General features: G+C 54.8%; 11 protein-coding genes across 11 annotated transcripts; 4 read left to right on the top strand and 7 right to left on the bottom strand.

Annotated features, from left to right (window-relative positions):
* Positions 1 to 406: 406 nt before the first annotated feature.
* PG997_007095 (sugar transporter-like protein) lies at positions 407 to 2,508 on the bottom strand (the record flags this gene model as incomplete). Its single annotated transcript, XM_066811410.1, has 6 exons — positions 407 to 694; positions 772 to 1,179; positions 1,270 to 1,868; positions 1,921 to 2,024; positions 2,102 to 2,248; positions 2,327 to 2,508. 6 exons carry the CDS (start codon positions 2,506 to 2,508, stop codon positions 407 to 409), a joined length of 1,728 nt encoding a protein of 575 aa, XP_066670333.1.
* Positions 2,509 to 6,177: 3,669 nt separating this feature from the next.
* Positions 6,178 to 7,239, bottom strand: PG997_007094 (uncharacterized protein; the record flags this gene model as incomplete). The annotated part of the gene is made up of 1 exon (XM_066811409.1): positions 6,178 to 7,239. One exon carries the CDS (start codon positions 7,237 to 7,239, stop codon positions 6,178 to 6,180), a length of 1,062 nt encoding a protein of 353 aa, XP_066670332.1.
* A 1,050-nt stretch (positions 7,240 to 8,289) lies between these two features.
* On the top strand, positions 8,290 to 9,099 carry PG997_007093 (uncharacterized protein; the record flags this gene model as incomplete). The annotated part of the gene is made up of 3 exons (XM_066811408.1): positions 8,290 to 8,386; positions 8,563 to 8,768; positions 8,947 to 9,099. The coding sequence occupies 3 exons, from the start codon at positions 8,290 to 8,292 to the stop codon at positions 9,097 to 9,099; spliced, it is 456 nt and encodes a 151-aa protein (XP_066670331.1).
* Positions 9,100 to 10,272: 1,173 nt separating this feature from the next.
* On the top strand, positions 10,273 to 11,956 carry PG997_007092 (uncharacterized protein; the record flags this gene model as incomplete). The annotated part of the gene is made up of 3 exons (XM_066811407.1): positions 10,273 to 10,790; positions 11,001 to 11,246; positions 11,380 to 11,956. 3 exons carry the CDS (start codon positions 10,273 to 10,275, stop codon positions 11,954 to 11,956), a joined length of 1,341 nt encoding a protein of 446 aa, XP_066670330.1.
* A 260-nt stretch (positions 11,957 to 12,216) lies between these two features.
* On the bottom strand, positions 12,217 to 12,878 carry PG997_007091 (uncharacterized protein; the record flags this gene model as incomplete). Its single annotated transcript, XM_066811406.1, has 2 exons — positions 12,217 to 12,708; positions 12,804 to 12,878. 2 exons carry the CDS (start codon positions 12,876 to 12,878, stop codon positions 12,217 to 12,219), a joined length of 567 nt encoding a protein of 188 aa, XP_066670329.1.
* Positions 12,879 to 13,673: 795 nt separating this feature from the next.
* PG997_007090 (uncharacterized protein) lies at positions 13,674 to 14,831 on the bottom strand (the record flags this gene model as incomplete). Its single annotated transcript, XM_066811405.1, has 1 exon — positions 13,674 to 14,831. One exon carries the CDS (start codon positions 14,829 to 14,831, stop codon positions 13,674 to 13,676), a length of 1,158 nt encoding a protein of 385 aa, XP_066670328.1.
* Positions 14,832 to 16,436: 1,605 nt separating this feature from the next.
* PG997_007089 (ankyrin repeat-containing protein) lies at positions 16,437 to 20,498 on the top strand (the record flags this gene model as incomplete). Its single annotated transcript, XM_066811404.1, has 2 exons — positions 16,437 to 16,576; positions 16,646 to 20,498. 2 exons carry the CDS (start codon positions 16,437 to 16,439, stop codon positions 20,496 to 20,498), a joined length of 3,993 nt encoding a protein of 1,330 aa, XP_066670327.1.
* Positions 20,499 to 20,973: 475 nt separating this feature from the next.
* PG997_007088 (protein-L-isoaspartate O-methyltransferase) lies at positions 20,974 to 21,802 on the bottom strand (the record flags this gene model as incomplete). The annotated part of the gene is made up of 2 exons (XM_066811403.1): positions 20,974 to 21,303; positions 21,329 to 21,802. 2 exons carry the CDS (start codon positions 21,800 to 21,802, stop codon positions 20,974 to 20,976), a joined length of 804 nt encoding a protein of 267 aa, XP_066670326.1.
* Positions 21,803 to 22,872: 1,070 nt separating this feature from the next.
* On the bottom strand, positions 22,873 to 24,161 carry PG997_007087 (uncharacterized protein; the record flags this gene model as incomplete). Its single annotated transcript, XM_066811402.1, has 4 exons — positions 22,873 to 23,363; positions 23,423 to 23,456; positions 23,526 to 24,008; positions 24,141 to 24,161. 4 exons carry the CDS (start codon positions 24,159 to 24,161, stop codon positions 22,873 to 22,875), a joined length of 1,029 nt encoding a protein of 342 aa, XP_066670325.1.
* A 1,140-nt stretch (positions 24,162 to 25,301) lies between these two features.
* On the top strand, positions 25,302 to 25,812 carry PG997_007086 (cytochrome b pre-mrna-processing protein; the record flags this gene model as incomplete). Its single annotated transcript, XM_066811401.1, has 3 exons — positions 25,302 to 25,319; positions 25,390 to 25,578; positions 25,669 to 25,812. 3 exons carry the CDS (start codon positions 25,302 to 25,304, stop codon positions 25,810 to 25,812), a joined length of 351 nt encoding a protein of 116 aa, XP_066670324.1.
* Positions 25,813 to 26,090: 278 nt separating this feature from the next.
* PG997_007085 (Mitochondrial carrier domain protein) lies at positions 26,091 to 27,210 on the bottom strand (the record flags this gene model as incomplete). The annotated part of the gene is made up of 4 exons (XM_066811400.1): positions 26,091 to 26,740; positions 26,785 to 26,949; positions 27,018 to 27,062; positions 27,108 to 27,210. The coding sequence occupies 4 exons, from the start codon at positions 27,208 to 27,210 to the stop codon at positions 26,091 to 26,093; spliced, it is 963 nt and encodes a 320-aa protein (XP_066670323.1).
* Positions 27,211 to 27,227: the final 17 nt, after the last annotated feature.

Raw genomic sequence — 27,227 nt, 5'->3', positions numbered from 1 at the left:
AAAGAAAAAAAAAGAAAGAAAGCATATCCGAAGATGGGGAGAAAGGGAGATGGACTACTATGAAAGGGTAGTACAGATCTAACCAGCTAAACAATTCCAGTCCGCCTACTCTTACTGGAATTCCAGATGAGAGAGCAATCTAAGCAAACAAAACACGACAAAGTCGACATGGTTAAGAGAATCAAGGACTATGATAATATGACAGGGGTATGTTCAACTCTATTCAGTGCTTGAAGATGGTACACACAGGAGGATCAACACCCAAGGTGGACAAAGAAGCGAATATGGATAGCGCTTATTATTTAGATAACAGCTAAAATAGTAAAATATCCACCTCTCGTTCCATCAGATATATAGCCTTCGTGTTATTATCATAGTTTGGTACCGCCTGTTTCGGCTTTTTTGTTCATTTTCGTTGGAGTTCGTATGGGTGGTCGTGTAGCGTAAACGAGGGGCGTGGGATGATGGGGGTATCAATCGTGTTTCTCAAATAGCCGATTTGGGCGAGTGCATGTCCTTCTCCAGGATCTCCTCCTCGTGGACTTGGGTGGATGTCCTTCTCGACCTGGTGGAGGTTGACGTCGGCGACGACAGCATCGGTACCGTCGAAGATCTTGGCGATCTCCTCGAGGGTCGGGCCCTTGGTCTCGACGTAGAAGAAGTAGACAAAGACGAATTCAACAAAGTCCCAGAGCTATCGGGGAGGGTAGTAGTCAGTAAAGGGGTTTCATGTATGAATCAAACACTAGGAGGATGCGAGGGTTGACGTACAGTGTAGAACAGCATGAAGTTCCAGTGGTTGGGCAGCCTGTTCCAAGCCAGCAGATTGGTCTGGTTGCCGATGGCGAGAACGGCCTGGACGACAATGTTCATGATCGTCATGCCCTTGGCACGGAGCTTGAATGGCAGGATCTCGAGGGCGTAGGCAATGAGCAGACCAGAGAAACCAATATCGTAGAAGATGCCGAAGAACCAGACGAAGGGGATCTGGGCATACCCGGCCGACATGTTGGTCTCACCAGAGTTCTCGTAGATGGCACCGATGATGGTCCAAACCAGGAACGACGCGCACATGCCACCGGCCGAGAGCAGGAAGAGGGGCCGGCGGCCAAAGTAGTCGACTGTCATGGCGGCCCCGATGGTAACGAACAGGTCCAGGATGGTCTTGCCAGTGGAAAGCTACAACAATCCGTCAGCAGCTACTCTTAGTAGAGTGATCCAAGGATGATGGAAGAAGAGAAAGACAAGGCACATGGGAGATCAACTTACACCGAGCTGCTGGTTGACTCCAGTGATACCGGCACCCTTGTAGACGGCATTGATGTAGTTGGAGAACAGAGCATTACCGCTGTACTGGGAGATGATGCCGAGAGAGATGAGAATTGCCAGTCTCCAGCGGTTGCCCTTGGTCTTTAGGAAGTCAGCATAGCCGACGTTGCGGTTGGCCTCCTTCTCTAGGCGCATGGTCTCGCGAATCTCTTGGAACTCGAATTGGACGGTCGCGTTGTTCACATCGCCACCGGAATGGTACTTGGCCAGCATGTGCAGAGCCTCGTCGCTGCGGTCCTTGTGCAGGAGGAATCGAGGGGATTCCGGGATCCACCAGATGAAGGCCAGCTGGACCACAGAGGGCACAACTTGGATGAAGGTGATGGATCGCCAGGACCAGTCGTTGTTAACAGTGGCAGTGCCCCAGCCGATGCAGGACACGATCAAAGAGCCAGCGTTCCAGAGACAGTTGTAGACGGCGGTCAGAGGACCACGGTGCTGGGGGTGGCAAATCTCGGTAAGCAGCAGGGGCGAGGCCATCTGCGCAAAGCTGTTTCCGAACCCGAGGAGGAACCGGCCGGCGATGAACACTGAGAGCCCTAAAGTCAGCCATATGGTAAGACGTTATGTTTAGTGACGGGTTTGACTCACTGCCGTAGCCATTGGCAAAGGCCGACAGGCAACCGCCAAGGACCATGAAGACGCAGCCAATGGCAATGGCGAGCCTTCGGCCATAGTTGTCGGCGACATAGGGGCTGTTTGGGTCAGCTTCAGTAACCTCTAAGAAAAGGGGGGGTGAGCCGGCAATATGTCTTGCTGTAGGTATACTCACGTGATGAAGAAGCTGACAATACTTCCAATGTTCATCATGTTGACGAGGAGACCCAACCAGCTTTCGGAATTCTGGTCGGCTTCCTCGTCAACCTCTGGCAGGTACTTCTTCCACAGTGGGATCTGTTGGGATACGTTGATGAGAGAGCTGTCGGGTGGCGGCGAGGTGTCAGTGTACTGTGGATGCGTTGAGACTGGGGAGGAGATCCGGCAAGCATGCACTTACCCATCGTAACCGGTGGTGGCCGAGGCGAGCATGAGGATGAAGCAGCATGCGTAGAGCTTCCGCAGATGGGGTTCCTTCATCCAGTGCACTCTCTCGAACTCTGGGGCTTCCTCTTGGGCAACGACCAGCTTCTGGCTGGCTTGACCCTTGGCCCCCACGTGGGGAGTCGCGATGGCAACCATTCTGGCTGGCGATGAACCCGACGGGCTGGATGACCTTTGGAATAGTTTCAGAAGGCGTTCAAGTCAGGGGGCACACGAGGCCACTCTATTGAGGCGTTGAGACTCGGATGGGGAATTCAAGAGAAAGGGTTCATGTGAATGCAGGGAAATGTTCGTCCATATATCCTGAGGTGCCCCGGGGAGACCCTGAGCCGGATTGGTTGCATTGGAGGCGGGGAGGGCAATCTGGAGTAGGCAGGGGTGTGCGGCGATATTGGGCAGGGGGCAGGCCGCAGCCGTGCAATGGTTGTCGAGCCGTGGGCCAACGAGCGAGCGACTTAGTCCCGGTTCCGAGTCTGGACCTCTGCGTGTCAAGGGCGCCTCAGCTTCGCCGAATGGGACGAGGGGATTAGCAAGAAGGAATTGGAGAGGGCCGCCGACCAACCGAGGCGACTCTGGGCTATGCTCTTTTCGGCGGACATGTATGTACTGCAGTGGAGGCACAGTCAGCTGTTGATGGGTGGTAGAAGCGAAATGGGGAATAGTCTTCGTTTTCTCTCCCACCCTTCCCCAGACCTGCGCCCCTTGCCCATGGGGATGGAAGTCGGACCGTCTAGGCCGCCTACCGCGTGGAATGAAAGCCCCAGCTTAGCTAAGGCAGCTGAGCTGAAAAGACAGATGCACCCAGATTCCCGTAATGATCAATATAACGAACGGAAAGTGGCATGACGGTGTAATCAGCGTCCTGACGCAGGCGCGTGGTTAGACACATCTCGAGGATGCAAGCCACAATCTAACTGACTCGGCCAACCAGATCAGTGACCATGGACGTGAGACTTCGGATCCCCTCAAGTTCGTAGTGGGTTTCGACGTTGACAGCCACCCGTTAGTTTACCAAGTTAGCCTTAGGTAATAGGCAGGTAGAGGTAGACTTCACTAGAAGTCACCCCCAAAGTGCACTGACCGTACCTAACCATCCCGTGTATTTACCCATCAACACCAACTCAATTGCCCGGCCGCCAAGGGCACTTGACCACGACCAAGATGGGAACCAAACGGGAATCCTTTCCTGTCAGGCTGACAATGGGCACGTGTGTGAACGCAGCGACGATCAACGGGAAGCAATGGCACCATTCTCGACTCATGGAGGACGGATGGCCAGGCTAGTTGAGAAGTCGAGGTGGCGCGAGACCGCCAAGTCTGCGATTCTGGATTTGTCCCTCTCTGGACCAGCGCAAGTGAGGTCGGGAGGCGGGATGAGTGAGCAGGTATGCAGGCCAGGACACCCATGCCAGCGCAGGCTGTTGGGGGACCTCGAGCGACAAGGTGGCAGGATAGGCCCGGTTAAATTGGCCGGCAAATTCGGGTAGAATAGAAATGCGCCAATGACAGGCGAGCGGTTCAAGTGGATGTGAGATTTGCCAGGGGCACGGGAACTACAGTAGCCAGGTGGTTTTGCCCAGGCCCTTCACCGTAGCAGCGCCTGTTTTATTTGGGAATCGTTGCCCGCGATGAGACAGGCACTAGCGACGGTTGAATTGGACAGAGCGACCAAAGCTTGGGGACTTGGTGCTTGGGTGGAAGGTGGCAGGGAGGGAAGTAAGGAGAAACAATGGAGATCTTCAATGGAGGACCCTAGGTTACTACGTAGAGCCTAGAAGGCTAGAAGGCTAGAACCTAGAACCCAGTGCCTAGAACCCGCCTGGGGAGAGATGCTCTTTCCAGAAACGTGGAGAGGGTGGGGCCTTCGAAAAGTTGTGTCTTTGCATGTACCTCTGTACCTGCGGCGTGCAAGACACCAAACACACTGACATGAACTGTAACAACTCGCGACTCATCAATCTGAACACGAGCAATCGCCTGACACGCAACAGAAAGCTGAACTGATCAGATCAATCACCATCGAAGCCCTATCTGGCATTGGAATTCCTGATGAGGCTTTTTCTTCTCGGCAAGCGGCTAAGCGGAAAGCATCAAGATACATCTCCAAGCGGAATGTCTGTTTGGTTTTTGGTTAGGTAGGCCCGATCCGATGTTGCTCAGCTTTTGGCAGACAACATTGAAAATCGTCCCTGCCATCCCTGCCAGCTCTGCCACCTCTGCGCGCTGTACCACCACCACTTCTGCAAGCCACGTCGGGTACAGTGCAACAGCCATGCAGACACTCATCGGCCCAAAAGCTTGTCGTCGTTACCCAGAAAGAGCCAACCTATCACCAGAGATGGTTGGTACGCGCACGCACACCTGAAGTCGCCCATCACACACTCGCGCACCACACACCATCCTTCTCGCCTTGGGGAAATAGATCGCCCCATTGGTTTCAGCCCGGGCTAAGGGGGTCCAGAGAGAAACAAGACCAGTTGCCAAGTTCCTCCAAGGCCATCGACCCGTCCTAACGACTTTTGCCGGAGCACAGGCCCGAAACTTGGAGGCAATCCTGCACAACCGTACCAGCATTCCCTCCTGATCCCATGGCCCGTATGGCATTAGGGGAACTTCCATGTCAATCATGCCGGCTACGGCCTGCTGGCCTCTTTCCTTTGGCCTCAGCCACCACTGACCAACTGTCCAGACACTATCGGCTCTGCGGCCGCTGGTCCCCATGGTTCGTGCCTCATGGTCCCAGAAGTATGTACAGCAACAGCAGCTAACCGTACCATCCTGCTGGGTCCAGAACTCCTGGCGTGGCCTGGTATTGGTAGCCATTGGGTCGCTTCTTGGCGCAACGGCCGTGTGTGTACATAGAATACAGGGCGCCTGTTCGCCCAACTCGAACCAACAAGCGCCTGGGTGGTGACTCCATCACAATAATCACATCATGGTATGCAGATGCGATCAACCGGCTGGTTCGATCCGGGAGCTACTGCCAGTATAAACTGTGCTCACGCGCTTTGCTGCCCAGCGAGGGATCAGCTTGCCGTTTACACGGCACAGCATTGCGCAGCTCCCCCACAGACCTCCCCCTACTATACATGACGTTCAGGCCCTCAAGCGTCCCACTTGGCGGCAGCAAGACCCTGTCCAAAGATCTACGCTGTGTGTGTGGCATGCACAGGTATGGCGGTAGTCGGGAAGAGCTGCTTGTCTCATGTCCTTCCATCCAGACGGGCCACCCGGGTATTTCCTCTGGCCGTACATCGTTAATTACCCGCACACCACCTGGTCCTGCAATACCATCTTGATTCGATCCGCAAGTGAGAATTAGATGAACCACTGCCACCATACACTTCCGGGCCGATATCGATGCACTCTGGCCATACCAGGATCGGCCTTCTCGCCAGTTGTGTGTCACCCTACCAAATACACAACCCCTGCGGCCCTAGTCTCGCCAAAGACTCCTGCATTTCTAGATGCATAGCGTGAGTTACATTCACGATGGTGCATATATTGTCTGCAGCTGAGGGTTTTATCTGTTTTATTTTGGGAAAGTAACCGAGTCACGACATCGGAGAGAGTATTCTTGCTTAGCCATCAAACAAAGGTTCCCGGGCCGGAATTTCCACGAGTTGCCTCTCTCTGCCTCCGTTTGAGCTTCGTCCGACTATCTGTCTACATCGAAAAGACGATACATTGTAAGTAAATTGTTCCTCTTCCCATAATGGGCTTGTTTTCTAATTAAGGACCCAGCAGGGACGGCGGGAAAATCGGCAATTGAAGCAGTCCCCGCAGCTGATTTGCTTCGCGCCGCTGCTAAGGGGCTGTCCAAAGGTGATCTTCGACCACGTCCTGAACCACCTGGTGCAGCCTTGCACGATGTTGGAGGACGCTCTCCTTTCTCTCATTTGACAAGTCTTCGTCGTACTTGCGGCCCAGGTTGTCCGTGATCATGTGCAGGTAGCCGTACCGGACGCCGCTACGCACAGCGGCCTGGGCCATCATGCCGATCTCGGGGTCCACGAAGTCGACCTCGCCGACCAGCTGGGCGTGCCAGCTCTTGGTTTCATGCAATACGCTCCCCAGGGTGACGTGCGTCCCCACAATGACGGAGCCGGTCCCGCGGCGCTTGACGGACTCGTTCAGCGCGCTCTCCCACTGTACCACTCGCCCGTGCACCAGCGACCTACCCCCCGTTGCCAGCCACATGTTGGGCGCCACCTCGGGCTGCAGTGCTCCTAGCTTTCCCAAGTACAACACCTCCTTTATACCGAACCGCGACGCCAGTGTGTGCACCACCTCGCCCGATATGTCACCCCAGAACGCCGGACGGAACCCCAGAAAGGCTACGCGCCGCTCCCCAAACGACTTGACTATCCACTGCCACGGGCCGTCCCCACTCCACTCGGTGTCTGAGCCCGTCAATCGTGGAAGGTGCCAGACCAGCCCGAGGATCACCGTGTCCACGCCCTCACCAGGGAATCCGCCGAGGTTGGTGGACTGCAACGCCATCTGTGTGTCTGAGCATGATGCCGGCTCAAAGAAAACCCGAGAAGACGGCGTCAGTTTATGGTCACCGACCTCGCCCTGTCTCTCTCTGATCTTCAGGTAGTCGGCAATGATCTCGGCATAGTGCTCCACGTGGTCATAGCCCGGGAAGCACTCGATGTACAGCGTCTGGCCCTCGACCCGGGCTGTTGGCCGCTCCCAGTTAAACGGCTTGTCCCTCTTTTCCCCGTCGAAAGCAATCGAGCCCGAGCCCGGCGACGACGCTTCGTGGCGGGCATAGCGGCCTCGGACGACTATTTCGTCGTATGCCCGCTCCAGGACCGCCTGGTGGACTTTGATCTCCAGATACCGGGGAAGCGAGGCGCCCATGGTGTGGTTCTCTACAGTCGCCTCGTTCCGAGGACGCATCCTCTTTCCCGGGACATAATGAGTTCTACCACGACAACACAACACTTAGCTAAGGGACGAAGATCGAAAGAGGCATACCGTGACGAAGGATTCTCACATGGGACAGGGGGGAGACTTACTGATCCAGATCCAATTGGGTGTTTTTGGCGGTGAAAAGATCCAATGATGAAGGGAAAAGCGTCCCTGGGCTGCCAGCTGCTGTCTGGATGCTGAACGATGAACCCATTATGCGAAACCGAGCCGGGAAATGAGAACTCTCGTGACTCGTGAATTATGCTTTCCTTTGGCCTGTTTAGTCCAAAGTTTGCATTTGCTAGCGAGGACAAATGGACGGTGCCTTTTCATCTCATCTCTCGAAGACGCTGGAGGGGTTGTCCTGGAATCAATGGAGCTCCCCTGCGGTCTTTCCCCTCCCGTTGCGGCCATTCACCATTGTTTCGCATGGGAGGAAGGATGAACACCCCTGACCCCGTGATGAGAGCCCACTCTTCCCCGGCTGCAGCTGTCTATCGAAATACGGGGTTACTAATGGGGCGGTCTGCACAATGTATGCAGGTTTGTGGTCAGCTCTGTTATGCGCTGTTAGGCTATGGTGCACAACCCGACCCCTGACACACGACGCATGCCCAATAGCCACAGACTATGTACACGAAGCCCACCCTAAGTTCCCCACAGCGCAGAGGTCGATCGTGACCGCGCTGCATGAGCCAAGGAACCTAATTCCTTATCCGGTATTTGGGTAGCATTGACATGCATTGGCTGGGCAGGATTGCGCATCCTCCCAGAGGCAGTGGCGGCAGGCGCTTATTTCCCCTTAGGTTCAGCGACAGACGGGATGGGATTTTCAGATGGCCTTCTTCGCATCAAATTCCCAAAAAACCAAATCCCGTCTCGTCCACAAGGCTGCCAAACACAAACCGCCAATCACCCTCCAATACTCCCGCCCAACACTGCCTTTTTGATTATATATCAATTCGAATACGGCTTTTTGTGGACTCCCGTCAGTGATCCATGGCGTGCAACGGCCTGCACCCCCGCGTGGGCATCTTTGCCATCATCACCGACGAGGGAGGATGCGTACTGGTAGGACGCCGGCTTAGCGCCCTGGGTAAAGGCAAGTAAACAAGCTTAAGATACCAAGGAAAATCCGATTCTCTTGTTTTCTCCCGTCTGCATGGTCTGGCCCGTTCTACGTCCCCAGCCAAAACTTATTTCCGCGCCTAGTTCATCATCCCGTCCCGTTTTTAGGTTCACCAACCTTACTAATTCCTTATTAATATCCAGGTCACTGGGGATTCCCAGGCGGGCACTTGGAGCAGGGCGAGGAGTTCGCCGCCTGCGTGGAGCGCGAGACGCTCGAGGAGACGGGTTTGCGGATTCGGGCCGGCAGGGTTGTCGGCCTCACCAACGACAAATTTCCCGAACTGGGGAAGCACTACGTCACCGTCTTCATGAAATGCGAGCGCGTAGATGCTCAGCAGCAGCCCCAAGTGAGTTTGGCACTTTTCTTTTCCCCCTTTTCGGAAATTGTATCTGAGGATTTGTCATCACATATTCTTGTGGCCACAATGTATGCGGTGGCTCAACCCCCTCCTCGTCGAAAACACTGTGCACGACCACTCAACTAATAATTTGGGTTCTATTTCCCTCCTTTCATCCAGAGGCTAGAACCGAGCAAATGCGAGGGGGTGGGCCTGGAAGAGCTGGCAGGAGATCAGCGCCATGGCCAATAGGGAGAGCGGCGCGCAGGAGTTGTTCTTGCCGGTAGAGAACCTGGTGCGGGAGAACCCGCTGCTGGCGGATGCGCTCCAATCGGAGTAAAAGGGGGAGGTTTGCATATGATACGTACAAACGTGGTGCATGTTTCCTGTTCTCACCACCTCCTCATGACGCGCGCATATAGCTAGTCATCGAGATGCCCTCTCCGGTCGAGTCCTTTGTCATGTTTGACGCTTTGGCCCTAGCCTGTCGTGACTGGTTCCTCATAGGAAGGATCTTTGTTTACTACAAGGGTCCTAACTTAGTAAGTAGCTGTAAGTACTGATGAATGGGACTGGTGGGACGTGTTGCCTGCTTTGAGAATGGCTATCCATTTGGTAGTTCCTCAGCCAGTGAATTTTACTCTGAGGCCATCCGGCTCATGAGAAGCCCATCCTCTTGTCGGCATTACCTTTCCAGCCCCCCTGAATTTCCTCGGAAATGAGAAGAAGGGTCTTGGGCTTCAAGGCGGCTCTTGGATGTCCCCAGGCCTCCTTGCTAATTCTACAATACGACTGTTCGACTGTTATGTTACTATATATATACATACATCTTAGTTCAAGATACTTTCCATATCACAAGCACGGGGCGCTACACAGTGCGAATAGTCTTTGGTGTCGATTTCAATACGATTCATCGTCACGGACATGGGAAGGAGGTTTGATCCACAAGTCAGTCACCTCAAATCCAGCATCCAGAACATCCATACAGCGATGGGGGTATATTTCATACATGATTTCTCTTCAATAACTCCTTCCCTGAGAGGAGATGAAAGGAGATAGAAAACATGTTTTCGATCCATGCCAGGGCAGCCCTGCAGAAATAATCACTGCCCCAAAACGTCGTCTGCGTTCGCTGTACTGATCGACTATATATCCCATAGTCCATGCTCCCCATCCTAACTCGACGCCGGGAAGCGAGGGCACGCAAACGAACGATACATGCGGTTCACTCTGCGAATACTGACGGCGAGTAGTTGGCAGTACAAATCCCCCGGCTTGAATTCGATTGGTTTAGGCAGCAGCAGGAGTATGACGTCATTCCTTTAGGCAACTGCCCCTGTCTTTTGTACAGCTGCCAAGAAGGGTTGTCTACTTAAGCTGGCCGGTCGACCATGTAGCCATACTGACCGAAAATCGAAGCTAGGTAGAGACAGGTTCCGCTCTTACCCGCCCCGACCGAGCCCCTTTTTGAACCCAGTCCGTTCCAAGATCACAAATCGAGAAAAGCTCCGAAATGGCGCAATTACAGCTCCTCGCCGATCTCCCTTCGGAAGTGCTTGGCCAAATCGTCTCCCACCTAGACCCCGCCGCAGACAAGCCGTCACTGGCCCGCCTCGCCCTCGCCAGCCGCCGCTTCCACGCTCTCGCGACGCCGGTGCTGTACCACACGGTCAAGGTGGGCCACCAACACGAGAAGGAGGGCGTGCGCGACCAGTTCCTGGCCTTCCTCCGCACGGTGCTTTCGTCACCCGACGACCTCGCGCCGCGCGTGCGCCGCTTCCACGTCGAGGGCCCGCCCGCCATCACTGACCCAGGTCCGTTCCTGGCGCTCGTGCGCACGAAACAACGGCCCGATAACCCCGTGGCGCTGGCATGGGAGGCCGTCGTGATCAAGCGCGAGGACCAGGGCCCGATGAGCTGGGGGCAGTATGTATGTGTGCTGCTGGCGTTGCTGTTGCCCCGCGTCGCGGCGCTAAGGTCGATCGGGTTCTGCGGGTTCGGGTCGGACGACGGGCTTGAGGTGTTGAGGGGGTTATGGGGCGGTTGGCCACTGATCAGGCGTCAGTGCCGCCGTTCTGGAGGGAGCTGGAGGAGGTCGAGATGGATGGTGAGGTGATCCCCACCCGGCTTCCGGATGCGGCGGCTACTTTGAAAAGAGATAGATGCGCTACGACCCCGTCAAAGCCAGCCCCTTAGACTAATACGTGATTTAACCAGGCGGCTGGGATAAATACCCCCGAGCTTGGATGCCGTGGCCCACTTCACCGCCCGGTGGCCGAGCGTGAAGCACGTCTACAGCGCTGGCTACATCGACCTGGACGGCGGAGAGCTGCTCGGAGGGGATTACCGTCTATTGGAGCCGGCCTCGTCGTCGCTGGAATCGCTAATACTGGGCCCCTGCTCCCAGCTGCACCACGAGCACCTCGACGCCTTGCTCAGGGCCCCTCGCGCCCTGCGGACGTTTCACTACAACGTGGGTCACGTATGGTACGTAGAACCGTGCTGCTGCCATATCGTTATTTCATTTCTTTCTTTCTTTTCTTCCGACCCAACGGAGTAGAACTATTTCGAGCAGGAGAGATCAATCACTGATTAACTTCTGGTTTCGAATTTACAACAGGGCTTGGACCGAGTTCCGAACCGACCTGCTCCAGAAATCGATCGAGCACCAAAAGACCTCCCTGCAGGAACTCTCCGTCACCCACAACTACTGCCAGTACGGCCCCGAAAAGTCCGAGGCCAGCGTCGTGGGGCCAATATCCTTCGCCGCTTGCGCCGCGCTCCGGGTGCTCGAGGTGTCCCTGCCCTACGTGTTCGGCGAGGACGTCGTCTGCTTGGAGGAGGGCACCGTCCTCCGCGCGGCGGACCCGTCTGGCGAGGCACACAAGGGCCGTGTCTGTGATATGCTGCCGCAGTCGGTCGAGACGGTGCGCTTTGCGCGGTGCGGTGGTGGGGAAACGGCGACGCCGTTGGATCGGGCGCTGCTCGAGGTGGTGCGCGCGGTCCGGGCGGGGGAGTTCCCGCACCTGCGGACGGTCGAGGTGCATATCTCTGACAGCTATAGGGGCGAAATGGAGTATGCTGATATGGTTGAACGGATGGAGAAGAGCTTTCGGGCGGGCCGGGAGGCAGGGCTCGCGATGGAGCTGGTCAGGGGCGGGCGGCTCAGCGGGGACGAGGTGGATGGGTTGGTGTGATTGCGACGGCGGTGCATTCCGGAATGGTCAGTAGCCGTGCGTCAGGGCGATCCGAGGAACTGTAGTGGCAGGTTATGGGCCTGGGTACTTGCAGGGAGGATCAAACTGTGCGGATTTATATTTGATGGTGATGGCTGAGATGAAAGGGAAAGGCTACTAACTTTCTCGACTCTGGCTTGCATGATAAAAAGTTGTATACATGAGGGAGTATGAGTTATCTTATGATATCAGACGTTTGTCTACCACCCCCAGGTCCGCCACTAGTACACCTGCTGATCGGGCAGCTTCTCATACCACGCGACTCTCTCCAGACCCCCACCGACAGGCTGGTGCAGATTCCACACATGGCAGGACTCGTAGAACTTGAAGGCGAACTCGTACGGCCCCTCGCGGCTCGGCAGCGTCGACGAGAAGAAACTCCCCGTCTGGATTCCCTCTGGACCCTCAAACTCCTCGTCCATCTTCACTTCGGCCTTCTTGCCTTTGTCGCCGCAGTCGTACCCCGGCCAGGTGACGTTGGACAGGTGGTACGGCCCCACGCCGGCGATGCTGTACTTGCCGATCTTGGCCCACTCGGTGTCGTTGCCCGAGGCGTAGTCGTTCTGCGTCAGGAACCGGGGCCGCAGGTCGGGCTTGGTGGTGTCGTTGGCGGTGACGAGCAGGGCGGCGTAGCCGTTGGGCGTAAACAGGGACGCGCCCGAGGGGACGGGGTAGGCCCAGTCTTCTGTGATGATGTCGCCGGAGGTGGTGTTCTTGTGTATCAATGTAAGCAGTGTTTAATGGTTGAGAGCTCGAACAGGTCCAGTGGTAATGGTGCCGTAAACACAGTCATGCAAGTTACTCACACCAGGGTTGAGTTGATGAAGCCCCAGGCTCCGACGAAGCACGAGGCCGCTTTCTTTGCAGCTACTAGATTGACCATTATTTTTATGATTAGGGGTAGACGTGATAGATTAGGACAGGAAATTGAATAGATAAAGGTGGATATTCGCGCCGCTTATGAAGACAAGTTGCAGGCTTAACAGGTAATCGCCGCCATTCCACAGTTATTGGGGACATAAAAACACCCAACCAATCTCATCAACAATCAAACCTTTTCTATGAGTAGGGAGTTCCGGCTGCAGGTTTGTGCCGTTCTTCCGAGCCACACGGCTCTTCGGGACAAACCCAAAGGCACTATGGTGTGCGCTAGGAGCCACGTTCCCGACAGGACTTGTAATCGGCCTCTGCAAAGAAATGATCTAGAAGTCATAGCGGCAAACACAACTACGGGGTGAGGTAAAACATACCATTTCGTATCATGTTGTACCGCTCGCACTGGCCTTTTTGATCAAGGCCGTGGCCATTGGCCAGCCCTTGCTTGTGAAGAGGGGTTCGGAAAGGGGCCTGAGACTAGATTGCAACATTGACTCACTGGGAAGAAAACCTAATTGGCGTCTGAGAGACCCAACAACTATTCATTATATCGGGTTTATATAGGTTCTTCATAGGGATGTGGAATAAAGTTTAGGTACAGCATCTCAATAGCTATGGGTAACGGGTGATATTTAGTAGCATATATAGGCGCCCAATGGGAGAAAAACAAGATTACGCAGGAAGATCTTAAGCGGACTTACCTGTCAACGTAGTCATGTCACTAATCAAAAGTTCGCGAAGCTAGGTGCCTTGCTGCTGCTGCTGCTGCTGCTGTTGATCTAGTCCATAGAACGGAGTCAACTCACCTAATCCCGCCCAGCCCCAGCAACTGCCGGAGCAAGCTCTGCCGCAGCGCGTCAACCCCCTTCTGCTGCCGTTCCACCGTCTCCGTGGCGACAGCCACCTCCCCGAGCTGCTCTTCCGTCATGTCGAACGCGGCCCACTCGGTCAGGCCCACGCACAGCCGCGCCCAGGCCTCGATACGCGCCGGGTCCAGCGTGCCCTCGTGCTGCCGGAACTCGATCGTGACGAAGCCCTTGGGCTCCGGGATGACGCGGTAGTTGTTGAAGTTGTAGTTGCACCCCCGGTCCAGGTACTGCAGCAGCCGGTAGATGCCGTGGCCGGTCTCGCACGCCAGCAGCTCGCGGACCGCGTCCCGCAGCGGCACCGGTTGGCGCCCCGTCCGGCTCTCGGCGTCCCACACCCCGTCGATGGGCATACCGCTGCCGCCGCCGGTGCTGCCCGCGATTTCCTCCGCCGCGGCGGCGGCCGTCATGCCCCAGGTCACGTTGGCGTGGCGGCGGATCGAGCAGCAGAACTCGTTGTCCTGGAGGTTCGGCGGGTGCAGCACCGAGATGAGCGGGTCGGCCGCGTACAGAAAGGCCGCGATGCGCTTCAGCCGGTCGACGGGGATCGCGTAGGGCCCCATGCCGACGTGGACGTGCAGGCCGCAGCTGTCGTTGACGCGCATGCGGTCGCCGTACTTTTGCCGGAGGACGCCGAGGACGAAGCACATCTCCTGGTGGCTCGCGGCCGTATTGGGGTTGGCCGGCGAGATGAGCTCGAGGCCGTACCATCCGAAATGGGGCTGGCCCGGGGCGGGCTTGTCTCGCTTGCGGTCTTCGGCCGTTCCTTCTACCGTGAGATCGTCCTCGATGTTCCACCGGTGGAACTCGGCCAAGAGGCAGTACTGGGCGTTGTGGTGGGTCGTCACCGGCCTCGCCCGTTTCTCTTCCGGGTCTGTTTCAAAGTGGTTGATGTCCACCCCGTTCCGCTTCAGGGCCCGGACGCAGTCTACGGGGACTATGCCTCCCGCCTCCTCACCCCAGGGGATGGCCACGACGCCTGGATTGGCCTTTTTTAACTGCTTCAGGTCCTCTTTCGGATCAGCCCCCGTCTCTTCAGGGTCTAGTTGATACACGTACCGGACGAGGAACTCGACCTCCTTCCCGTGTGTCATGATAGGCCTAGGGGGTCCTGCTGGGCTGCCTGCGTGGGTAATGATATCTTACCTTTCTTGCTGGCGGTATTCCCTCGTGTACTGGCCCCCTTGCCCCTAGTCTCTCAGAGCCTCCTTCTACTGCAATAACTGTTAGTTGGTTCTAAGCAAAAGCGTATATCACCAAGTATTACCTTTCGCTTCCGGTTGAGCCGATATCTATTATGATGTATGAAAAAGCGTGGAAACAGTCGGTTCCCATTTTAAAGGAGACTAAACATGCGTAAAACGACCATTGCAACAATTATATGTAAACAGTTGTACAAAGATTCTAACCTAATAACAAAGCATTGTTCAAAGCTGAATGAGACTAAAATACAACGTTCATTGACCTGGAACAAAGATGACTACCCTTTGTCCTCACTTGCAACCCCACGCCTCATGCTGGTATTCCACCTTACTGTGCTTCCTCTATACATTGTTCAGCATATATGTTTACTTGACCACTTGTCTCTTCTGTATTTGCTTCACGGTACTAAGCCAGGGGTCAGTAATGGTTCCTATCTTATAGTCTTCTCAGAGAGGGCTTACACACGTCACATAGAAGCGACCTCCAGTATTACGTGCGCAAACGGCCTTCCTCCATGGCCAGCACAATATCTTGGGACGCTCTTCTATCTTGAGTAGTTGGGCAATGCACTGACGTAGGTTCTGGCGTCATGGTAGATGCTGAAGATGGGGGTTGCGAGTGCTGTTCTGTGGGCCTGACCCGTGTACAGGACGACAGCTTCCACAGGATGGCGATAGCAGGGGGTAATGCGAGAAAGAGCCTCACGAGGGCGACGATGACTTGGGGGTTCAGTGACATGGCAATATGTCGTAGTTGGAGGTTGGCTTGTATCGATGGAAGATGACGGATGCTTGCGAATGGCCAATTCGCCCAACATCTGGGAATGGATGCATGATATTATATATCTAGTCCACATTCCCTTCGCAACGTGGATGAGGCTGCGAAACGCTACTGAGCCCCGTCAGTTGCTCACCTCTGGAATTGACCAATGAGGCCCGCCCCTGACTTTTCGGAACGGTGAATGATGTACACAAAGATGTGTTGGAATGGACCTATGAGAACCAATTGAACATTCTGGAATGGCCCAATAGGAGTTGATTAATTCGAGTTCACTGGATCCCAGTATATGCATGTACGTACCCAGCTCATTATACCTGCAGTACGAGTGAAGTTCTCGGGGTCGAGAGCATGACGGGTCATGTACGGGCAAGTTGATGACGCCACATAAATCTAGAGGTTCTGATTGATGTATTCCAGAGTTGATTGCGCCGCTTGGGCACACAGAATCAACCCCTAGTCTCAGCTCATGCAAGTCTTGGAAACAAACAATCAGAACGGGCCGTGGCAATGGCGGTGCTGCCAAGGCACAGGAGACAGTGGCCATGCGCAATCAGGCTGGATCGAACAGGATGGAGCAAGTAGTTCGAGTCTGCATTAAAGAACACTTGACGCCCGTTCAACCCAACCGACGACTTGAACTTCTTCCACAACGCCCCTGGGCCCCAAGCCATTTTGTGTATGTTCACGACACCACGTCCCCCGCATCAGCTACAGCCATGCCCTCCCAACCTGCGTCATTGCTTCCGGAGTGGAAGTGGGAGAAGTATAAAACAATAATCTGGCGCCTTGTGTTCCTCGAAAAGCTAAAGCCAGAAGAGCTACCGGATCGGATGGAAGCCCTAGGTCTCAAGGCCAAGTAGGTTGCTCCCGTACGACCATGTTTCACGAGGGTGATATCAATGCTGACACAATACACTCATCTTAGAGTGAGCGAGTACAAGTCACACTTGAGAATTTGGGGATTTACTCGAAACAATCCGGAAGCAACCAGAAAATACATCACGAATCGAGTCGAGAAGCGCCAACGTCAAGGCAAAGCGAGTGCAGTCATTGTGTCAGGTGTTTCGTGGTCTAATGAGAAGATCTCAAAAGAAACCTGTCGAAATTTCCATACAACATTGGAGAAGTTACGAGATGGTAAGTCGCCTCTAGAGGGAAAGAAGAATGATGTTTGCTCACCAAATCTTCCAAACGCAGCAAGCCCCTGCACACCCCCTGGCCCAATGGTATCAGTTTGCACACCTGCTTCTGCCGCTCCCATGCCTTGTGTGTTGCCTGAATGGTCCCCCGAATTACCATGGCTACGATTCACCAGCATGATAGCCAAATCATCCGTCGATATTCTGGGTATGATTGTTCAACGCCTTCACAGAGTGAAGCCGGGGCCTAGTATGCAGGATGTGGCCACTTTAGGAAGCCACACCACATTGCTACGAGTAGCTCGCCAACTGGCTCTATCGCTACCGGGAGATAGTTCTAATCCTATCAAGATATCGACACATCTCCGGTCCGTCATGCCCGAGGCGGTTGCAGGCGAGCATCTCCTGCGAAGCCAAACCTTCACCCGAGTCTTCGACAGCGCTGCACGCGAGTTCCTCATTTGGGGTCTTTATCAAAATTCCAACAATTTTATCCACGGTCTTGAATGCAGAACACGCAGAGATGAGTTCCTTCTGGATCTGATTTCTCAATCAGGCCTTGTTGGGTCAATGGATCCGATTCTGGCAGAACCGACTGTCGCCTCTATTCTGGAACAAGTTTGGCGTGCATTACTGCGCCGCTGCCGAAGCAGAGTCGTCTCCTGGATCCTGGATCTTGGTGCTTATCACAACCCCCCTTGTGACACCGTTTCCTGCAAGCCTTTGAGTATTACCACTTCAAGCATGTGGCAGAGCCGGCGTTGCTGCCTTGGTGATAATGAGCCGGACCATCCTGCACCAATATCCAGCTGTGATGTCGAAGAGACCGTAAAATTACTGCTAGCCCACGGAGCTTCTCCAGACGGTTTCTGCTGCCGCCTGCATGGTACGCCTCTGGAGGCGGCGATCCGAGGTAACGCGTTGGATTTTGTGGAACTTTTCGTGAAACACGAAATTCACACCCACGGTCAGGATCATCTTCGTCACATGGACTTTGATAAGCTATTCTGCTTTCCTGCTTGGGAAACTCCCCTCGCAAGTCAGCATGGAATGCTCGACTATCTACAGAGCCTCTCTGCGAGAACGTTTCGGAATCTGGGGGATCCGTTCGACGGTCTTTTATCCACCGAGGGCTTGATTAGAGCAGCATTGTACGGAGGCCCGGCATTGCTTAGCAGACTTCGAGCCAAGGGAGCCGACTTCAACTGTTGTACTCCAAATGGGGAGTTTCCCGTGGGTGCCGTGATTTCCCACCGGTATCATGACAGACTCCAGCCTTTTGAGGATGAGGAAAACATGCGACAATGCGAAGCACTTGTGGCACTCAGTGCGGCAGTTAACTATGAGCCAACAGAAGAGGTTGGCCAGGAACCCCGACCGTCGGCGTTGCACATGGCATCGTTACAAGGCCACTACGGGATGGTGAAAGCCCTACTAGATAACGGTGCTGATCTGCATACACCTAGACGCCTCTGCTTCGACGGAACCTGGCTGGTCAACTTGAACCGTTCTTTTGTCGGAGGAGATACTGAAGCTGCCAGATCCCCACTAAGCTGGACTATATGGGGTTTGTGGTTTGACAGCGCATTCCTTCTCCTCGAATCGGGTGCTCCCATAGAGGGACACGAACTCTTACTACTTTTCGAAAGCCTGCCCCCGCGCAGGCGCAAGAACTACAGCCAAGACGATACTGTAGCCAAGCTAGCAGCACAGTTGATCGCGAAAGGCGCAGAACTTGACCTACAGAACAGTTCAAAAATGACGGCACTGGACATTGCCATTTCCAAAGGGGAAATTGGGGCTGCAAGCGTTTTGAAAAATGCAGGGGCTGCAAAGATGGGCTCAACTAGGACAACGGCGGAAACCCTTGACGTCCTGAACACCAACGACTGGCTGTATCAACTCAAAAGGATCAACGATTCCTACGTTGGATGCCAGGGAGAAAAGTACGACAGGTTTATGGCAGATTGGGATCGGCAGCATCCGAATGAGTCCATCCAGCAAAAAAACGCGAGGCTTGAAGCTTTGGTCATTAGCATGACCTTTGAGTCATTCATCATACCATTGGGCTATGCTGTCAAGCACTATTCCCAAGCCTACAGCTCCAAAGTTCTAGGGAGGCTTTCGGACGCATGGATGTATCAAAGTGAACTGGAATTAGGTGGCACAGTTTCGCTGATGTTGCCTGTTATCTACGAATTACTGAGACGAAGAAAACTCGAATATATCGATTTTGAGCGGGAAATGAACGTTGTAGCGGATCTCGTGTGCCTAGCATTGCACCCAAGGTGCGTCGATGTGTTCGGCGTGCTGGAGCTGCTGCTAACACGGCCGCCATTACTGGTGGAAAACGCGGGTTCTTTTCCCTACCACAATCCACTAATCCGCCTCTTTGGACCGGGATTCCATCCAGATTTGTGGAAGCTGAAGCCCGAAGAGACAAACCGAGGGCGCCTTCTTCACGAACTGCTAGATTATGGGATTAAAGCAAATACCGCCACTGGCTTGTCTGCTATCCAGAACGGATGCTTAACTAATGAACTCGAATTACTCATGGATCGTAATGAATTTGATCCGCGACGGCGTTACCGGTGGTCGCATACCGCGCTTCAGTATGCGGTCATCGGCGGAAATCGCGATCTAGTACGAGTTCTGCTGAATCGCAAGGTCAATGTCAACGGCCAACCGCGCTGGGGGGACAAGGACGAGGAGCAGCTCGGCCACTGCCTAGATTTGGTGCAGGACGCCAGCCGAACTACGCTCCAGTTCGCGGTGGAAAGGGGCGACTGGGAATGTATTGAACTTCTGGTCGAGGCCGGGGCGGATGTGAACGCACCAGCCGCGCGGCACGGTGGTGCCACTGCACTGCAGTTGGCCGCCGGCAAGGGGTACGTCGGTCTCGTGAAGTGGCTCATCGAAAAGCATGGCGCCGAGGTCACTGCACCTGGGGCCGATTCCGATGGGATTACCGCGTTGGAAGGGGCTGCCGCATTTGGCAGGCTCGATGTTGTTGGGCTTTTGCTCGAGAAGGGCGACTTCAGTGAGGGCGAGCGGAGGCGTCAGTACGTCCGAAGTGTTGGATACGCACGGAGATCGAAACGCCAAGCCCTGAGTTCTTATATGGAGCGCCAGAACGGATGGTCCAAGGAGGACGAAGAGTCGCTATCCCAAGAAGATCTGGTCGAATCGGTTGATTACTTCGATTTACCAACCAGGCCGGACAGGTTCGATGACTATTGTCGTGACGCCGGTTGTGTTGGCGAGAACGAAAGCGTCGACGAAATGATGGAGGAGCCGAGATGCTGTTATGGGAACAAGGACGGCATTTCTCCTATTTCGTCCTGTGATGAAGGCGCCTCGCCACAGGCGGCCTACCCTGAATCGCGTGGCAATACGGCGCTGGATCTCGGCGGGATGTACACTGAGTCCTTGCAAGCCCATGCCGACTCCGAAGCAAGATTCGGAAGTGAGAGGGTAGCCGTTACTGGGCAAGTGATTGGCGAGGGTCTTGAAGATGAGACCTTCGCCAATGAAAACCCTGCCACCATGTCATTTCACGAATGGATGGACTTTAATATCCAAGCTGATGCGACAATCCAGAACGAGGACAATCTATGGGACCTGATGGACTTCTCATGACACTAGGAAGTAGGACAATGACAATTCCGTGTTGACAATGGCGGAGGGGACATCTGTAATGGAATATATCCAATTGTACAATATTTTACCTATATACCCAATACCTTAGTCCAGTTATTCCAAGTGGTTTCCGCGACACAATTGGAAGCGGTCCGTTCATAGTGGTAAAGCCGGACGCATAATGTTTTATAGTAATAGGAATACGGGTGATGTTGCAGTGGCTTGGACAAAAGCCGACTGTCGCACGTCCCTGGGTTCCAAAGACAAGCTGTGGCGTACTTGGTAGAACGTGCCTTCATGGGTGGGTAGCTACATATAGACGGGGAATTGATAGCGAAGATAACGCTGCTAAGTTCGTCATTCTCTTAATGCCTAATAGTCTCATAAACACATAGCTGGATGCCAAACCGACCGTCCGGATAATATACAGCCATCCTGTCAATATGCCCCAGGTCATCATCATCACGACCATCCATCACAACTCACCCACCCTCTTCGCGACCGCCCCAGGCGCATCCGTCAACGGCACGTACCTTACCCCATACCCCCTCTTCTTCGTCACGTTCCCCTCTGCATCCTTATCGACCGTCCAGATATACTGGTCCCACCCGTCCTTGCCCCCGACAGGAATGAACATGCGCCCCGGCGACCTGAGCTGCCGCACCAGCTCCTCGTGCAGCTCCTCCGCCGCTGCGCCCACGTGGATCGCGTCCCAGCCGCCCGCCTCGTGCTCGCTTCCGTCCTGTGCACTGGCGTCACTCTGCGCCGCTACGGCGCCCGCGTGACCGCCGACAGGAGGCAAACCCTCGCGCGGACTCGGCTCAACCCACCCCCTTCCGCCCATCCCCGACACGGAACCGACACCGCCCACTCTCCAGCAGCGCCCGTCCCTCCGGACTCTTGGCCATATTGCGCTCGCCCAGCTCCTTGAGTGCCTCAATATGCTCAATTCCCACCACAACCCCATCCTCGCCCGCGAGCTCAGCGAAGACGTGAGTCAAGTACCCGCTCCCCGAGCCGATATCCAAGACGCGGCGAGGGCGCCTGCTCTCTCCTTGGGAAGATGATGCCGGCGCCACGTACTCCAGCAGGGCCTCGACGGCGTTGGCGTGCATGTGCGGGGCCGAGATAGTGGCGCTGTGGCCGATGGGCTGGGGGCTGTCTTCGTAGGGCGAGGCGGGCGCGTAGTGCGCCCGGTCCACGCGCAGGAAGGCGTCTTTCACGACCGGGGAGGTCAGTAGGCCGTTATTCCAGAGGTTCTCGACCAGGGCCTCGTTGGAGGAGCCGCTGCTGCGCCAGGCCATGGTTCTGGGTCTGGGTCGGGTGGTCGTAGAGTTTGTGGAGATGGATTTGTGGAGGAACTGCTGCTGGGTTGGAAGCAGGACCGAGGCGATCCGGCGCTGGTGGAAGGCCTGATGACAAGGGATGAAGAATAAGGTGTGGTAACAGCAACTGTGGCGGTAGTTGCTGTTGCGCAGGTATGCCCTGAGGCGGGGGATTAGTGGTGGCACTTTGACTGTTATTGGTGTTGGCCTTGATGGTTTCTTTCTTTACCCAACCGGGTGGCAAAATTCCCCAGCAACGGCGGGAATCTGTAAATAGCTACCAGGTTTGGCGTCCTAGGAAATGAGACGGATATGAGCAAATCTCCAAAAAACGTGGCAGACCCGGCCGTTGGATGGTGCTGTGCCTCGCGGCAACACTAGCGCATCGAAGCCAATAGAGGCGGATGCGGATGAGACAATGAGGGCGAATGATTCAGCTTCACAGGTGACTGAGGAGCAGGGTTTGAGATTGACAGAATTGAGGTGTAACTATCACGATGCGGGAAACTATGAATCAGGTCAGGTAGTAAGTCAGGCGATGCTTTCTATCTGGGGTTGACAGACAGACAGATGCAGTCGAAGTCTTGACATGCGTGGAGTGACGTGAGAGAGATGCAAGCGGGATAGTGGGGAGAGCATGCGGGAGGTGAATGTCACTACTCCATAGGTGCATAACTGTGGTGCCCACTGAAGGACCCTTTTGCCTTTTCCTAAAATACTCAAACTAGCAGAGAAGGTGTGGGGTAAGTGCCCGCCACTACATCGGCTTTGCAACGGGAGTAACGAGAGCGGTAGGCTTATGAGGATAGACGAAGGGCATTTGGATACGGAGAGGATACCAAGCAAAATTTCCTTGTTGCTGTGTGACATTGTGTAGCATATATCCGTAGAGACAAGAGCTTCTATATAGCTGGCTCCATTACCAACACCATAGGATAAGAATCTTGCCACAGAACCCCCCTGGACCGAGCCAACGCCTGTGCCATGTGTTGTAGTGTACTTGAATTCACGCCGTAATATTCCAACTCCGCCCTAAAGTAATTGTCGCTTTACACCACTCTCTCGGAAGGCTCGCCCGTCGCGATGATGGGGATAGGGAGACCGCGGTCTGGGCTTTGCAGGACCAACTGCTCGTGCCGCCTCGCCCTGATGTAGTCGCTGACCGCCCGGATCAGGATAAACCAGCCGACAATCATTAGGATGTACGCGATCCATTCGGAACTCGCAAGGTCGCTCAAGCTATTGCCTGACCCATTCTCACCCGTGCTGACAGCGTTGGGGTCGAAGTCGTGGCTGTTTGGGTCCGGGGGTTGCGCATATCCATCCTGAGGCGCTCCGCTCATCCCATCGCCACCTGGGGCGGCCCCCTTCATGTAGAAACCGTATTGAATCAGAATGATACCGAGACCCGCACGGGATCCATTCTTGGCGGCGTGTGTCGAATGCAGGAGATACGTGAGCAGGAAACCGACAAACTGGAAGGACATGGAGATCATGCCGTTCCAAATGAAGCTGAAGATGGACCCGACGGGCATTCCGTCTATGTAGACTTCGTCGGGCCCTCCAAGGCCGGGTGCCAGAATCGTCGTTTCCCAGTACGGGGAGCCGCATCAGCTGCCGCTTGTTCGTATGTCTAGTATTGAATGTCAGCTTGGTCTATTGATCGCAATATACCTTGGACCTGAAGTGATTGTAAACATACCGGAGGTTGCTCCTCTACCACCTTCTCGCCTCGCTCCGGCCTCGCCATCATGTTGGAAAAGACGCCATCCGATTGAATGCCGGCGCCATATGTCATGCCCGGTACGTGTGTCGCGTTACTGGCAGCAGCGGGCGTGGGCCACTGCGTCGGCTGTCGGGGAGGCAGCGAAGGGGCGGCGGCACGTGTTTGAGACGAGGGGGCCGAGTTACCGGCATCTACGGGAAAAGAGTTGCCGCGCACCAGCCGTTGCCTGTCGTCGGGTTCATCATCGTCGCTGTCGTCGTCATCGTTGTCGAAGGCATCTGCCAAGGTGGGATCGACGCCCTGCCTCCTCCTCTCCAGCGACGAGGCTCTGGAGTGGAATGAGGGCGGAGGGGAGTGTGTTCGTTCCGACTGCCGTATTAACGGGTTCGACGCTTGCTGGGTGGGAGTCTCGAACTCATCATGATCGTCTTGGTCATGATCCTGATCTTGGGTGTTTATCTGTCATTGAATAAATGTGTCAGTTTGGATGAATATGCATGGGTAGTAAATAAATGAGCGAGTCGTGGTGACAGATCCAGATGCGACACAGTGGGGGAGTCAAGGGAGACCACCCGAGGGAGAGAAACCTACCCGTGCATACCGTCCGGTCATCTTGAAGGAACCGAAGGCGAAATGAGAATGATATTAACAACAAGAAAAAGGAAGCCGTGGTCTCGTATTGGCGATGGTGGATGTGGTGGTTTGAAATGGGAGGAATGGACAACGGGCGTTGTCGGTTGCTGTGGTACGATGGGTGGTAGCGTGGAGTGGCAATAGAAAAGGGCGAGTAAGTCGACCGAATGCGATGGACGTTTGGGTTAGGTCGTGTGGTCAGCGGAGACGGACCCTTTAGGTTTCTGAAAGCCGCGGAGGGAGAGGTAACTAAGTGAGGCGGGCTGTGGTCGAGGACAATCAATCAAGGTCGATCAACAAATAAAAAGAATAGGAGAGTCAATAGTCACAAAAGACGAAGAGGAAAAAAAGAGAGTCGGCGCCAATCAATCAATCAATCAATCAATCAATCAATCACGCAAGGATGGTTCAGGGGAGGGATTGATGCTGATGGAAAGATATGAAATAGATAGATGAAGAAGGATGGGAGAGAGAGTGCATGGAGTTTAGGCAGAGTGTAGGGAAAGATAGTGCTGCAGTGCGAGTGCGACGGGCAGATGCCATGCCATGCCGTATTCTTCTCATCTGGCCATCCCAGGAGCCCCCATGCTCCATGTTATGCCCATGCGACAGTCTTGATGTGAGGGAACTCAGGCTGTCGGTCGGGATACGCGGCACTGTTGCTTAGCGCTAACATCGTTTTGGGGCGGCCCCTCAGCCCCTAGAAATGCGCAAACTCCCGGGTGTCAAGCTGAGTCTTGGCAGTCCCCTCTTCCTTTCCCCCAAAACCACATCCCCTAACAAATGGCTGCCTGCTCTGTGCTGGATACAATTGAGAGCCCAATTGTCCCACCACCAAAACCACACCAACTGGCATAAGTCCGACGCCTCAGGGTGCTCTTCCAGGCCCATCTGGACTTTTAGCCTTGTTTCGGAGCCCGCATTCCACCGATCCCCGTGACGCATGCAAATGTCAGGATCATCAATTTTTGGAATAGAGAGCTCTAAGCTGTAAGCGACGAATATTGCATTTGTGGAATTGGGCGCGCGACTCTACAATCCCACTCGTGACCACCCTCTGCCGGCTTCAAGACATGTGACCAATTGACAACTGCCATTATTGACAGAAAAATTCCTATCATGGCCAAATCAGCAGTGGTAAGCTCTTTCCCCTCTTGATCCTTTCTCGGCAAGGCCGTCCGGGCTTTGACTTACACAACTTTTGCAGAGCGCGCGAAACCACATCCTCCGAGCCCTCGGCAAGTGGCCACAGGACGTCATCCGGCCCCAGGTCCAATTCCAGGACGTCCTGCGCAAGCGATTCGAGAGCAAGTCGACGAGCGGATTGTCAGACCAGGAGGAACTGAAACAGGCGAATGCACTGTACTCGTTACTGGACAACCGGTACAAGAAGAAGGTGAGCTCCACCCCTCCTCTTGCGCAAGCGCATGCATATCGCAAGAACTCTGCAAGACAGAATAACGAAATAATGACTTCGCATCGTTAGTACCCTATTACTGGCACACTCCTGCAACCGAAGAGCAACCCGACCTACTTCACCGATCTCGTAAAGGAGCTGCAAGAAGCGCCGAACAGGTCTTGGTTAGACCGGTTTATCCTCCGGATCAAGGGAGTGGTGCGACTCAAGTAAATGCGATACGACTCCATGTACCAACATTTGTATGATATCCCAACACGACGACACGCCACGACATAGAACAAGAATAGAGGACGAAAATAAAGGTCTGCCCTTTGTGGCTGTATAATTTTGTATTCGAAAGCATGGAACTTTTGTAATCTTGTACATATGACTCCATAACGCCTTTTGTCGTATGCCGCTCCTCCCTGGGTATTCATGAATCTATACAAACACCCCACGGCCCATACATACACTCTTGTCTCGTTACCTGTGACGTTGATAGAATTTTTTTACAAGTACTTCTCCTCGGGGTCCAGCTTGCCCATGAGCTCCATGCTCTTCTCGTACATGGTGAAGACGATGCCGCCGCTCATGACCAGCCTGGCCAGGCGCGGCACAGCTCCGCTCCAGAAGGTGAAGATGCCCTCCTGCTTGAAGATCATGCTGGCGCAACGGAAACTGTTGCCGTAGTCCTTCTTGGCCTCGATGCTCTGCATGCGCGTCTTGATGGTGTCGAGCGGCTGCGTAGCATAGACCGTAATCACACCCGCAATACCACCAATCCCGAACGTAGCCAGAGTGCCTAGCTTCTCCCCCGGTGCCGTGTATGACTCGGCCAGCTGTTTGAGCGAAGTATAAGACCCAAACCGCACCGCCGAGTTGGCGCTCTGCCGGGCCGCCGTGGGGACGAGACCCTGGAAGAAACCTCGGATCCCACGCTCACGGAAGATGATGGGGATAGCGTCGAGGAAGCCCCGCATGCGCGGCACCGCCCGCTTGCGGTCATCGATCAGCGTCGTCTTGATGGACTCGGTCGGCGTCACGGCGAAGAGGGACTCGGTCACGCCCGCACCGAAGCCGGCGATGACGTTGCGCGGGCCCGAGACCTTGCCGTTCTCGTCGGCGAGGAGGCGCTTGTAGTGCTCGAAGGATGCGAAGCCTAGATGGTTGCCATTAGCAGCCATTCTGCAGTTGCAGAGGTACGCAGGTATGGTATGGCATGGGCAGAGGTCTTACGGATGGCGGCCTTGGCGGAGTTGCCGATGATGAGCGTCGTGCAGCCGGCATACCACTGCTTGCCAAACGGCGGCCACGGCAGCTTCTTGCCCTCGGCGAGCTTGCGGTTCAGTTGCGATCGTGTCTTGGCGACTGTCGGTGTTCGTGTTGTTAATAAAGGCGGGACTCGGTATGTCTCGCGGAATGACGACTCGACTTACACTCGGCTGGGTATGTGATAGCTATTCCAACAAGCGACTTGTCAGCTTCCCCTCTACAGCTTGCAGCTTACGCAAGAGTCTGGGACTCACAAATCTCTACAGCTCCAGCAAGAGCTCCGGCCAGGATAGACCTTTGTGCACTGGGCTTCTTGGGCTTGGTGCCCATATCGGGTTGCGCTGCAGCGGTCGCCATGATGTCGTTCGTTCGTG

This window comes from Apiospora hydei, assembly GCF_038363865.1.
Source record: "Apiospora hydei strain CBS 114990 chromosome Unknown utg000005l_segment0_segment0, whole genome shotgun sequence".
NCBI classification, from domain to species: domain Eukaryota; kingdom Fungi; phylum Ascomycota; class Sordariomycetes; order Amphisphaeriales; family Apiosporaceae; genus Apiospora; species Apiospora hydei.
This window is presented reverse-complemented; position numbering and strand designations above follow the sequence as displayed.